Source organism: Talpa occidentalis, unplaced genomic scaffold (assembly GCF_014898055.3).
Source record: "Talpa occidentalis isolate TD23 unplaced genomic scaffold, MPIMG_talOcc4v2.1 talOcc4.13, whole genome shotgun sequence".
NCBI lineage: Eukaryota > Metazoa > Chordata > Mammalia > Eulipotyphla > Talpidae > Talpa > Talpa occidentalis.
The window spans coordinates 20,523,810-20,537,712 of record NW_023601322.1 but is presented as its reverse complement, the minus strand read 5'-3'; the positions used below and the strand labels follow the sequence as shown (position 1 = coordinate 20,537,712).

The 13,903-nt window shown below is 37.8% G+C and overlaps 1 protein-coding gene across 6 annotated transcripts in view; it reads right to left on the bottom strand.

Annotated features, from left to right (window-relative positions):
- The window catches only part of PIAS2 (protein inhibitor of activated STAT 2), a 67,306-nt gene that overhangs the window by 34,634 nt on the left and 18,769 nt on the right, over positions 1-13,903 (bottom strand). For all 6 annotated transcript variants that reach the window (XM_037508569.1, XM_037508565.2, XM_054694062.1 and 3 more), the window contains 4 exons: positions 10,104-10,578; positions 5,406-5,490; positions 1,156-1,206; positions 933-1,023 (listed from right to left, as the gene is read on the bottom strand). In XM_037508569.1, coding sequence (XP_037364466.1) covers positions 933-1,023; positions 1,156-1,206; positions 5,406-5,490; positions 10,104-10,578 — 702 coding nt within the window. The remainder of the gene's footprint in view (positions 1-932; positions 1,024-1,155; positions 1,207-5,405; positions 5,491-10,103; positions 10,579-13,903) is intronic.

Genomic DNA, 13,903 nt, shown 5'->3' with positions numbered 1-13,903 from the left:
TGCTGTACCAATTTAGAGGCTATCCAGGCTTAAGTGAATATATAAACATTAGTACAACTAAACAATTAAGTGTTCTTTTTAAGATCTGACTAACAGAATCTGAGGAGTTCAAGAGCTCTCAGGTCAGAAACAGACTGTGTCTATTTCAGTACAGAGACCCACATTCTGCTTAGCTGCTCACAACAGGCTGTCAGTCAGATATCACTGTATCTATCCCCACAAGGAAGTGCATCAAGACCCAAGCTCAGAATCCTTTATATTTCCATGTCCAGTTGTCCTCATTAAGTCTCTGACTTTCATCGTCTTACCTCATGCACAACCCAGGCCCAACTAAATCAGCCATCCATCAAAACACGCTGCCCTAAATATGTAAGCCTGCTCTGCTACTGGGCCATTTGATATAATCCTAAGAGTCTATACAGTTCCCTTGCCTTCTGACATAAAATGCCCCAGGCTTATCTTCTCCATCTCCCTTAGACACAGAACCAGTCATTTCTCCAAAGAGTCAAGAATCTCTCCAGTGAGGGGCCTCCCCGGTGGCGCAGTGGTTGAGCGCTGGGTTGCAAAGCTGCCCGCAGCCTCTGCAGCGCCGGTTCAATCCTCGGCCACCGGTGAGGGTCCCACATGGCATGACAAACCTCTCCTGCCGCGCCTGCTGCTCCCCTCAGCATGTACTTCGTCAGTCTGCCTGTTCTGCTCCCCGCTCTGGCTCTAGTGAATTCTCTCACCCTCCCGCACTTCTGACTGTACCCAGTGCTTGTATAAATATATAAATAAATCTTCAAAAAAAAAAAAAAAGAATCTCTTCAGCGGAAAACAACACTTAATCTGTACACCAAGACTGTTCACTGGTACTGAATTGTCAATTTCTAGAACTTGTCACTAGCTATATTAAAGTTATATGCAAGCCTAGTGAATAAAAAGCAACTTACAGGCAAAGGAAACAGCTTCCCATTTACTTTTATACACAGACTATTGGGATAGTTATCTTCTTGAGGGCAACTTGTCTCTGCCAGGCAAAGCCTACATTAAAGGAGAAAAGAGAAATCATTCTTCAACAGTGTTCTCAAACATACTTATTTATCTTCAAATTCAGGACTGCATGTACGTAATCTGCAAGTATATAATAAAAGTACCAGAAAATTTCAAACTTGCCTCAGCTGAACTTGGACTGTATAATCTCTCCTACCACCTGGCAAAAAATCCCTGTTGGAAAGAGAAAGAAATTAGGTTAAGAAAGCACAATGAAAATTAACAGCAACAGTCTTACCAGAAAAAAAAAGCATTGTTTGAATTTTTATTCATAGTCCTTAAAAGATAATACCAGCCTTCCAAGAACACAAGCCTTAATGAAGCACTATAGTGATGACCCTCATTTACTGAACGTTTAGTCATGTCTTTATGGCAATTTTAAGGTAATTCCAGAACTTGCATAAAGCAGTATTTATTTTAAGAGGCTAAAGATTTGGTTAATATGAAAAGGAGCACACTAGATTCTTAGTTAATGTGGAGTTAAGTCTGACCATTAGTTTTTAGTTACTCAGGTGACTGTAACACAGAACCAAGACGAAGAACTGATACCTGGAGTCTCATTATCTCTATAACATGACAGCCTCATAATTATGTATCCAGTTAAGGACACAGAACCACTTATAATTTCTGGATGAGAACCTATTAGAGTCCCATATAAAATATCTTTGGTACTGAACCTTCCAAACCCATGCCATTTCAAAATGGAGTCCACAATGAAGCAGTACTGTTGTATGGGAGGGTATCAGAAATGTAAAAGCTCAGGTCCCTTACAGACCTGCAGAACTAGAATTTACATGTTAACTAGATCCCCAAGTGACATGTATGCACATTACAGCTTAAGAAGTACTGTTCTTAGCTATTACATAAATCTTGGATTTTTAGAAGATCACTAGTCATTAGTCCTTCTTCATTTTGCTCTTAACTGGGCCAGTCTTCTCAACGTTTCCACTTCTTTATGTTCACTGGAAGGCACTAAAGCAATGTAGTGACCTACTTGAGTTTTATAATCCCAACTGTATGCTCTTGGGCAAATTATGAATTCTTCACCTTTCTGTGCCTCAGTTTCTATATTTGCTAAAGAGGAAAATTAATGCAGTAACTCATTCACAGAGTTTTCGTGACCATTAAACATGTTAATTACACATGTGAAGAGCCTGAATGTAAGAAGAGCTCAACACATATGAGCAGCTGGCTGCTCTTATTGTTAACTCTGGTCTGTGTTTCCCTAGTAGTAGCTTCACCCTTCTCAAATGTGTATTCAAAATATCCCAATATCCTAGACTCATTTACCTCTTGCAAGAAATTCCTATCATCCTACTCACTAAAACCAAGAAATAGTTCAGTCTGGGCACTGAAATGTTAAAACTAAGTAAGAGACAACACTTGTCTCAAAGTTCTCATATTTCCATCAGTAACAGCGGCTTCACTAGTGCAATATTCTCAACAAAAGTAAAGGTAAGGAGCAAGCAGAGATACACAGCACAATTGAAAACAGAAATGATAAAATATGACTTAAAAAGATAGAAAGAACGTGTTAGAAAGGGCTTTGAATAGCTAAGGACTTACGCTTTACTCTAGTGAGGGAAACCGATGTAAACTAGGAAACGCAATGTGCTAAATACCTTCAAAAACATTTTGAGAAATTTCTGCCAGTCACTGTTCTAAGAACTTTCACATGTTGATCTCATTCATCCATCAAATATAAAGTAGGCATTTCTTTATGCCAGGCCTGTGACAGGTTTTGAGAATATAAAAATAAATAACGGATGCTGCTTTCATCAATAAGTAGTCAAATCAATGGGACAAAGCTTTGATAGAAAACAAATATGTAGTACATTGAGAAACAAAGGATGGGTTTTGAAAAACTTGGAAAGGTTAAGACCTGAACAAACCCTTAAAACATCAGGGATTTGCCAGAGTAAGGAAGAAGAGGATATGCAAAGGTACATCTGTGAAAACCCACTCTGAGGATAGGCTGCTAGGGATGGGATGATAAAAAAGATGAGTAGAATGAGATGTTAAAGAGAACTGCAAGGAAGGCAATGAGTTATCACTACAGGGTTTTTAAGCAGAAGAGAGGAAAAACTGAGTGGGCTTTAGAAAGATTGCACAGTCTGCTGGGAGAGTTAAGAGATCATTACAATTACACAAAAGAGGAGGGTTTGAAGTTACTTTAGATGTAAAGAGCACTGAATGATTTTTAGGCATAAAAGCTGATAGGATTCCATGACTAAGAAGACAGGAAAGCAGAATAAGGGGAAGACAGCATGTAGACTGAGTGATACCCAGGTTTTGGAATGGTACAAACTGATAGATGGTGATACCACTCATCAGGATAAGGAGAACAGGTAAAGCAAGTTATGCCATTCAATTCACCAATCGCTAGGTGAAGTGGTGACTATTATTTTCCAATTTTACATACTGGGTACATGAGATTCAATGGGCTATAGTAACTTACCAAAGGGCATGCAGACCTAAGTAGATGAGACACAATTCACAAGCCAGCTAGTATTACTCTAAGTTAGCTTCCCTCCAACTTGCTTCAAGCTTTAAAACTTAAGACACAGGGGCTCCCCTGATGGTGCAGAGGTTGAGCGCTGGGCTGCAAAGCTGACCGCAGGCTCTGCAGCGCCGGTTCGATCCCCGGCCACCGGCAAGGGTCCCACATGGCATGACAGACCTCTCCTGTCACGCCTGCTGCTCCCCTCAGCAGTGTATTTCAGTCTGCCTGTTCTGTTCCCCGCTCTGGCTCTGGTGAATTCTCTCATCCTCCAGTGCTTCTGACTGTACCCAGTGCTTTTATAAACAAATACATAAATCTTTAAAAAAAAAAAAAACAAAACTTAAAGACATAAAACAACAATGTAGTATTGCAAACTGACAGATATGGTAGATGAAGTGTGGGATAATATAAAGAGTGTCTGTCCAGGCAGAGTCCAAGCCATTAATGAAATAGGTAATAGGAGGAAATACAAGAAGCAGAAATCTCCTTGTGGCCTGTTTATTTTTCAACTTTGCACCCCTAAAGCTTGGAACATTGTCTGGGCCACAGATAAAGGCAGCTTTGGGAGGAAGGCATGTTCAATTTCGGGTGTACTGTGCCTGATGCATGTGAGGGTCATCAAAGTAGTGGCAGTGTCAGAAGTCTCCAGAGGGATGTGTTGGTGACTAATTTTTGCAGCCATCAATATAAAAATGACAAAGCACCTTTATAGAGGACGCTATCACAGATTATTGAGAAAAGAATTAAAGACTGATTGCTGGGAACACGTAACAGATGTCAGTGTGAGAGACCAAGAGGGCACAATTAGAGACGTAAATAAGCCAAATGGAAGAGTTACTGAAACCAAGAAGAAAGCTGAACTCACAGATCCACCTTCACAAGATGTACTAAGAAAACAAAACAACCCAACCAAAATGCGCACAAGGCTCACTTTAGACCTTATTACTATTACTGCAAAGGGGTAGAGATGCATGAACAACAGGGGTTCTCAAGTTGCTGCACACTGGAAACAGTTGGGGAGAGTTAAAAACTACTGTTTGTGTTGCATCCTCAGAGAGTCTAATATAACTTATATGAATAAAACCTGGGCATACAGACTCTTAAAGCTCCCAGTAATCCTCCTATACAAAGTCTGAAATAACACAGAGAGTTAAATGACACAAGAAGCATAATCATCCAGATACAAAAATGTATAGTATGTTACAGAACCAAATGAGCCACTTTTCCCCCCAAAAGAGGTAGAACTGTTATGAAGTAAGAACCAGAGCTCCCTGGAACTCAATTCCAGGACTGAGGCAGAGAAAATAAAAGATGAGCCTGGATCACCTTGTGCCAGAAAGCTACTGCCCAATGTAACAAAAGTAATTCAAAAGATAATCTCAGATTTTATTCAAAGGTTAAATTTTTTTTATAACAGAGTATTAAATTTTGTTGGATTACCTTTAATCAAAGCATACCCTACTCACTTAAGGAAAAAGAGCCCAATAATTATGATAAAACAGTATCCCCCAAAACTTATGTGGAAGCCCTGACCCTCAATGTGACTATAGGTGGAAGCAGAGGCTTTGAAGAGTGATTAGGGTAAATGAGGTTCTAAGAGTGGACTCCTAAGACAAAGGCATGCACACACACACACACACACACACGAGGAAAGACACATGTGTGAACACACAGCTAAAGGCGATGGACACTGTAGGTCAACCAGAGAGGACTCAAGAGAAACCAGATCTGTTAACACCTTAGCCTGGACTGCAAGACTCCTAGGAAAATGCATTTTTTTTAGTCTCCAAGTCTGCAATACTTTGTTATGGCAATCTTAGCAGACTAATACACCGACACACAGAGAATACATTCCAAACAATATTCTTACCTGGATATGCATATCTCTCTAACTTGCTGAGGTGTCAGAGCAAAAATAAAGAACTTCTCTTGAAATCGTTGAATACTGCTTTGAACTGGGGAGAAAAAAAGGTAGATAATATTCCAACAATAAATCTAAAGATGTAAGCACCTGGCTTATACAACCAGGCTTTCTGATAAAATCTATCAAATTCTGAAATTTTTCTGATTAAAATATCCCAAGTAAAGAAGCACTAAACTACATTCATCATGGAATCATGAAAGTAAACGTCACTCTAAAGCTGGTTAAATTTTTAAGTATTTATCATTCTTTATTCTAAATCTAGTGAAAATATCGCATAACCTCTCCAACTTACATTTCTTCTTTGACTATAGCATCAGCAATGAATATTCAAGAAGCAGGTGTCTTTTGTTTTCTCAATTTTTATTTCCTTTCTTTGCCATGTTTTATTTTCCACAATTCATATTCAATTACACAAGCATTTGTATAAGACTAAACTTTAAAACTTCTAAGATGATAGAGTAATTAAGTTATCTAATACTCTGCGTGCAAAAAGATTACTCAGTTAAAAAAGATTACCCTATGAAGCCACCCTTCTTAACTACATTATTAAAAGCTGGAATGTATTTCCTTCTCAGACAACTGTAACAGACTGAAACTGATGCACTAAGTCATCGATATGCTAGGACTCATTAAAATAAACAAAAGGAAAGCTAACAGACGCCTCGAGTCTTTTGCTTCTTTACAAGTATTGCCATAACATGGAAAAGAAGGCAAACTGGGTGTTTTCCTGAAGAAAAATAATTAAAATGCCAAACAAATATCCAATGTCAAGGACTTCAATTCTCAAATCAAGAAAAATACTAACTCCTTGCTAAAAACACTCTTTTCTTTAAGGATAGGGAGTTTATCATAGCAATCACATGAAATCATGTCATAACATGATTCTTAGTTTCCCAAAACATTTTTAAAAGGAGGAGGAAAGAAATGCTGGCTATGATGAAGGCCTAAAAATTAAACAGAACTGTGGGGCATAAAATTACAAACACATAAAACACACAACTACAGTAAAATTTTTCTGTTTCTTGGATTCCTGCTCACTCCTCCACTCTTGCTTTCTTGTGCACATTTCACCTGTCACTCTCCATCCCTCACTAGTCACGAATGATCTCTTAATTTTCAAATTCAGTAAACACACTTAAAGGTTAGAGATAACTACAGAGTCTTCAAACTTAGTTAATGGTGTGAGCTCCCAATCCCTTCAGTTAGTAACCTTGAAAAGACCTAACATAGGTACAGAGTCCCAAAAGAAGAGAAAATGGGGTATTTTTAAAGCTTACAGAAGTAATGAAAATATTCCATAATTTTGATGGAGGGGAGAAAAGTCGTTACAAATCAAACCTCAAGCAAAATAAAAACAAACTAATTAGTCACATCAAACTACTGAAAATCTATGATGACTATAAAATCTTGAAAGCAGCCAGTGGGGGAAAAAAAGAAATATACACAAGGGAACACTGTTACAGTAAAGGCTAGCTTATTATCAGAAACAAATTAGAGGTCATCTTAAAGCCGTGGAAAACAAAACTGTCAACTGAAAATTCAATACTCTTCAAAACAGGATGGACTGATGATTTTCAGATAAACAGAAGCCAAGAGAATATGTTGAAAGCAGGCATGAACTGCAAGAAATGTAGAAGGAAACTATGAAGGCCAAAACAACAAAGAGTGACAGCAAATTCAAAACCAAATTTTCAAGAATGAAAACCCAGTTCAAACAGTGTAAAAAAGAAAAGAAGTAAATATAAAAGAATATGCTGGTTTTCACCTGTAATTTCCTTAAAAAGCAACTGTTTAAAGCAAAAGTAATGACCTTAAAAGGCAGGCCTTATAAGTACAAGTGACATACAACAGCCCAACTGCTGTAATTCATACTTCTTTCTTTGACGCTTGATTAACATAAAAATCCTGAGAGACTGATCTATTTTCAGTGCACCAAAATTGTCAACACCTGCAGTGCTGTGCACAACCTTTGGTGAATCCAGTATTTGAGGCCCTGTCTAAATGACTTACAAAGTACACATAAACCAAGAACTTTCCAATTTTATCTAGAATCTTTCCATAGTTGCTATATGTTAATATTTATCAACAATTTATAGCATGTGAAGTTAATGCTAGCAATTTATGTAACAGATGTATCTTCACCGTGCCTTTTATTTTCTGACATATTCTAGCCTTATCATTATTTACTGTCATATTTTCAATCCAAAATACACTAATTTTTTAACCTTCTAACCTCAAAATTTAAAAGATTTCATAGATAACTATTTCATAAATCTGATAAAAATAAGGCTATATAACATTTAAAAAATTCTGCTCTTTTTCGCTTTAGAGAAATCAAGATAAAATTGTTTTTTTTTTTAAAGTATTGTTTCATAAGCTTATAAAGTTTATAAAAATAATAATGGGTAGGAGTCCTGAAAAACATATGACTAACTCAGGAGTAATAGTTTGTGAGATAATATGTACCTCTTACATTCTAATTTAAACTATGCTCCAAAGGCAGGTTTTTCTTATCTTCAACATAAACTACTTCGAGCATTACTTTATATAAGCCAAATGAAAGAGTTATCTAAACACTGAATACACAAGTTTTATTTTAGTAAACTTACAAAGAATCTACTACTTTCCTTTAACCTTACTGAAGTTAATGAAAGAGAACTCTATGAAGAGTAGAGAAAAAAAAGAAAAATCCCTATTTCTTCTTCTGAACAAAGCAGGAAATTAAGAGCAAGTCTCTGGGGCATCCCTTTGGAACACCGCTGATGCCCAGGAGCACAGACACACTGCTACATCTTCCATCTCCAGCCTCCTTTCCAGGCATTAAACAGTGACACCTTGCACTGTCTCCAGGGTCCCAGGACTTCTGTTCTCAGTCCTCACCTCAGTCATAATCCTGAGGTAGGGTCACTGGAATGTATCACCAGTCTGAATCTTTCTCAAAATGCAAAGAAATAAACATGCAATAATTGCTGAGAGAGAAATGTGTGAATGAGCCATGATATTGGGCACTGGTGTAAACTAAAAACCTTGAGAATGGAAGAAGTAAAAAATTAATTGTGGAAATATTTTAACCAGATAAATCAACTTGTAAAAAAGAGGTTAAAGATAAAAATAAAATCATAAAAGAAAAGCAGTAGGTAACAAACATTTAAAAGGCTTGCTCCTGTTAATTTTTAAAATGAAAAGCTGAAGGAAGTTTCACCTATCAGAATCAGACTGATTTTTAATGCAACCAATAAAGTACAATGAGACATGTTCTTACTTTCTAGGATTTTAACCAGCACAGCTATTCTGTAAACTATGTAACAATATATTGTCAACAGTCTAATATGTTCTTACTCTGTGATGGAAAAATTCTACTTATAGAAATTCGTACGAATAATAAAATGTGAACATCAGGGAATCCTTATTCCAGAACGAGTGTACTGAAGGGATAAAATGCATTACTCTGCCTGCCAGTCTTAGTTTTGCTAAACAAAAGCAATTACAGCAGAGGAAGGGGGTGGGGGGAAGCACAGCCTCCTTGGTCTGCCACCAATCAGATCATACTGACCCCTTTAGCCAGTTCTGCTCCTCAAAATCTTCTGGCTCAACCAAGATGTAATGAAATGCTATATAATTCTACACAAAAAGGAGAAAGCACATGAATGTATTTGAGAGTTTTTCAAATGACTTGAAAAGGGGTTTTCCCAGATACAAAGGAAAACAATCTCTCAGATTTACTATGAAATGTTATTTCTCAAATAATTTATTTCATCAGTAAATCCGAATACCACAGCAAATAATTTCAATACACAGAAGGAAATTATGCCACTGTAGCCAGGATAAAAATCTGTTAAAGTCACATCAACTTTATATATATGATAAAATTTATTAAATTTTCTCAGCAGTCGATGGATATTAAAAAGCTGAGACTAGTCTCTGAAACACCTGCCATCATAACCAGCAAAAGTCAAACTCCTGGGCCTCCCCGGTGGCGCAGCGGTTGAGCGCTGGGTTGCGAGGCTGCCCGCGATCTCTGCGGTGCGGGTTCGATCCCCGGCTGCTCCCCGGCCACCGGAGGAGGGTCCCACATGGCGCGTGGACCTCTCCTGCCGCCCGCTGCTCCCCTCAGCCGTGTGCTTCGGTCCTTCTGCCTGCTCTGCACCCCGCTCTGGTGAGTTCTCTCACCCTCCCACGCTTCTGGCTGTACCCAGTGCATGTATAAACAAACAAACAAATAAATAAATAAATAACATGCCTCTATTAAAAAAAAAAAAAAAAGTCAAACTCCTGTGCTACTTTAGAAAAAATTAAGTATAAAAGACTTATTTGTTAGGAAAACAGTTCAAAAGCTGTATTAAACAGAAAACTAAATGTTGTAAAAGAATCAAAATGTGGGCTAACATGCAATACATTAAAAGACTTGTGTCTGTTCCCATATGCACATAATTAATTTAAATTCTAAATCACGAGAACATTCCAGTGAATGAATGGCCTGATATTAGATTTCAGTCATGGCTGCCAACAATTTATTTGCACACTTAAACATTTGACAATAATGCCATAATGCCTCGATTTTATGTTATCAATAGCAAATCACGAGTCAACAGTTGAAAGCCTCTTGGTTTATTTAATATGCTCTTGTCCAGAAGAAACACTTACCTAAACTTGTGGGCTTGATGAGAACATCAAGGACGTCATAAAAGGGCAAGTTTTTTAACTGCACATCGGGATGGACAGGAGGAATTGGGGGAGATGGCTGCTGCATCTCAAACGTGGGCTTAGTATCTTGAAGCAGCACAGAACCAACAGGAGAGGACGGTGAGTGAGGTGTAACTGAAGTGGAAGGCAACGAGTGGATTCCAGCCACGGCCAACTCAGGCTCTACAGGTGATGAGCTACCATCTAAATTGAAAACCGATGATTTGATTGTAGATAAATCAGAAAGTCCTTCAAGAGTCCGTGGGTATCGGCGTCTATACAATTCTCGGATTTTAATCTGAACCGCAGGGCTGCAGCCACTCTTCAATAAATGCAACGCCCTCATCAGGAGGTCATGCTTCCGTCCACTTTTATTCCGTCCAGCAAAGCCTAGTAATACTTGTAGTTCAGAAACCCTAAAACTAGAAACCATATTCTAAAAGGAAAGAAAAAAAGGACATAAGTAAACAAGCACCCTCAGGCATATAAAAACCCTATGTAAAACAAACTGTAAAAATTTGATTTTTCCCATATTTGATCAAGTGGCATGTGCTAGTAACAAGCCTTTTCACACACCACTCCCAAATTACATTCAAGTCATGGTGTTAAATTTTACTGTACTCTAAATTTTGGTGCTCTATAGTTTCTATTAACCACTTAGTCTGATGCTGAAGATAAACCCATATTTCCTTAGTGACTATGAAACCTACAACCAATGAAAATATTCCTTTTAAAACTAAGCCCAACAATACACAATGTAGTCTGCTACAGAATTATCAGATACCCAAATAAAAATGTATAGTTTTGCAACACTATATATGTATAACTTCCAATGCTAAGTAGTAAATCTACAAAATCAAGATAGCATTATGATCCAAGAACTCCAACTCTAATATTAAGGAACAGAAAACGAGGATGTTTTTAAATATTAACACTAAAAATCACATACATCTTATTCTGCAGTCACACTTCTAAAATTCCCACTTGAGTATCCACTAAGAAAAAGACCTTTAAGAGCGAGAAAACAAATGGTCGCATGTCTTAAAGGGCAAGTTGTCCTCCATACCGTTCACTGACTGGTTCCTGGGTATAAAACGAATGTTAGAAGTTATTCCTGCTTTACCGCTCACCTTCCATTTAGTCAACAAAATCTAATAAATACTTGTAACCACTTGCCTTCTTAGTGACTTTCAGTCAATTCTGAGTTTAGAGGTGAGCCACACAGGTCAGACCTACCTGCACCACAAGTGCGCCTTCTAGAAGAAAGGGAACTAAGCCTGGGGCTGACCAAAAGTCCTTTCAGAAACCTGCCCAAAAGAAAACTGCTTCTCGGGCCTCCCCTGGCAGCGCAGCGGTTGAACGCTGGGCTGCGAGGCTGCGGTGCCGGTTCATTCCCCAGCCGCTGGCGAGGGTCCCACCAAAAAAAAAAAAAAAAAAAGAAGAAGAAGAAAAAAAGAAAAAGAAAACTGCTTCTCCACCTACTCCTCATAAGCACCACAAACTGCAGCGGTGAGAACTTCTCAACCTGTCCTCCCCCTTAGCATAGTAAAGGGCAGGAACAGTACCTACGCTGATAAGGGTTCATAATTAATCCCTCTGTTCTGCAGAAGAAACTGTCTTCAGTAACAGTCCAGAAGCAATTGCTTAATACTGTTCAGAATAATACTTGTTTTTAAAAATGCAAACACATTTAAGTATATCATAGTAATCCACACGTACATGCAGTATCAGAAATCTACTTCACATGCTATGTCTCTACATTTCACATTGCGCAAGTCAGAAAATATTAAGTGCTCATCAGCAGCCATGTTGTACTCCCAATCAGCACTATAGAAATTATATATACACAATTCAAATTTTCTAGTAGCCATTTTAAAATAAATGTGAAACTATCAATATACATATCAATGTCAAAAATATTGCCACATGTAATAAATTTTTATTTAAAAATAACCAACTTTTTAGAATATCAATGACATACTTTTTCATACTAAGACTTTAATATCCAGTCTATACAGTTCAGGATCATTCGGGACTCACCACATTTAAAGTGTTTAAAAGCCACATGTGGCTAGGTAGTCACCACAGTGAAAGTGCACTCAATCACACTCAAACTGCACAATATACCACAATACCATGGCCATTATATTTTAACTCACTTCATTTCCTCCATGTGTAAGGCTATTTTATTTATCTTACCCCTATGCTACAGAAAACAAGAAAATTTCTGTCCTATCTCTTAACAGTTTAATTCAATGTTTCATGAAAAGGTCTACAACAGCTTTTGAGGATATATCTTACCAAGTAAGAAATGCATCTTTCCCAAAGTACCCAATCCTAATAAATAATTTATTTGAAGTTTGCTTATATCACAACAGCATAAAAAACATGCTATCATGAAAAGACTAACAGCAATAAAGGCAGTGGTACAGACATATCTGTGATTCTTCCTAAAGCAACCAAACTAAGAATTCATTATTTTGTTCCTTCCTTCCACTTTATTTCAAATATTCATTTTAAGGAGACTTGCTACAGAATAACAAAATAGACACTAAGTCACCCTAAGCTTGGCTCTCAAAAAGTAATTCCTGGGAGGCCTCATATCACTTATTTCCAATGGTAAGTTTATTTGGTAAATGCTAATACATACAATTGGCTCCATCAGCTACTATAAACACTGCCCTCTCCCCAAAAGGAAGAAAGGTATAAGGCTTAGAACTCTGTAAATTATGGACTTCTGAAACAAAAGGGAAATCCAATCCCCTGGCTTAAAGAAACAATAGCAGACAGGACAGAGGCTAGCTTTGAGAGTCACTGGAGTCCTGTGACTTCACAAAAGCAATGAAGGTCAAATCCTGGCATCAAAACTTAGGACCTCAGGGCCTCCCGGGTGGCCCAAGGGGTTAAGCACCGCACTATGAAGCAAACCACAGCCTCTGCAGCACAAGTGGGATTCCTGGCTGGCCAGGGAGCAACCCACACGGTGCAGCAGACCTCTCCTGACTAGCCTGCTGCTCCCCTCAGCAGTGTACTTCAGTCAGTCTGCCTGCTCTGTTCCCCTCTCTGTCTCTGGTGAATCCTCTCACCCCCCGCATCTCTGGCCTGTACCCCAGATCTTGTATGAATAAATAAATCTTTAAAAAAAAAGAAAAAGAAAAAACAACTTAGGACCTTAGAAGGTCATTTCATACCTCTGCTCATCAATCTCTATTTGAAAACAAACAATACCCTCCTGTAGCAAACACTATTAAGATATTCTCAAAGAAATCAACTAAATCAAATTCTATAGAAATGTATTCCTGAAAAATCTTGTTGGATCCCATTTCTTCTTAAAGTGATGCATATTTTTTATACTCAGTCTTCCACTGAGTTTTGGCTCTCACCAGGTAAAGTGGCCCTGCTATGAATACTTCCAGGAATGGATGTCCATAGCTGTTCTTCACTAATCTCTGATGGCTGCATCTTTAGTGCACTTTTTTGTAAGTGAATTTTATCTGCTCCATCTTGCTGCATCCCAAAGTCAATCCTCTAATACTTCAATAACAACTGGTATGTGCACTACAAGGGAATTTCTCAAAAAATATCTGCAGACTGACTTTAAGAAAATTATATGAACTATGGAGAAGTTACCACAACAGATTTTAAAAAAGATAATCTGAATTTCTAAAGAAAGACTAGGAATTTAAATCAATTTTAGTTATCAAATTCCAATCACAAAATATTTAAAAATTTAAATGCTAGGACATCATATAACTGAAAAC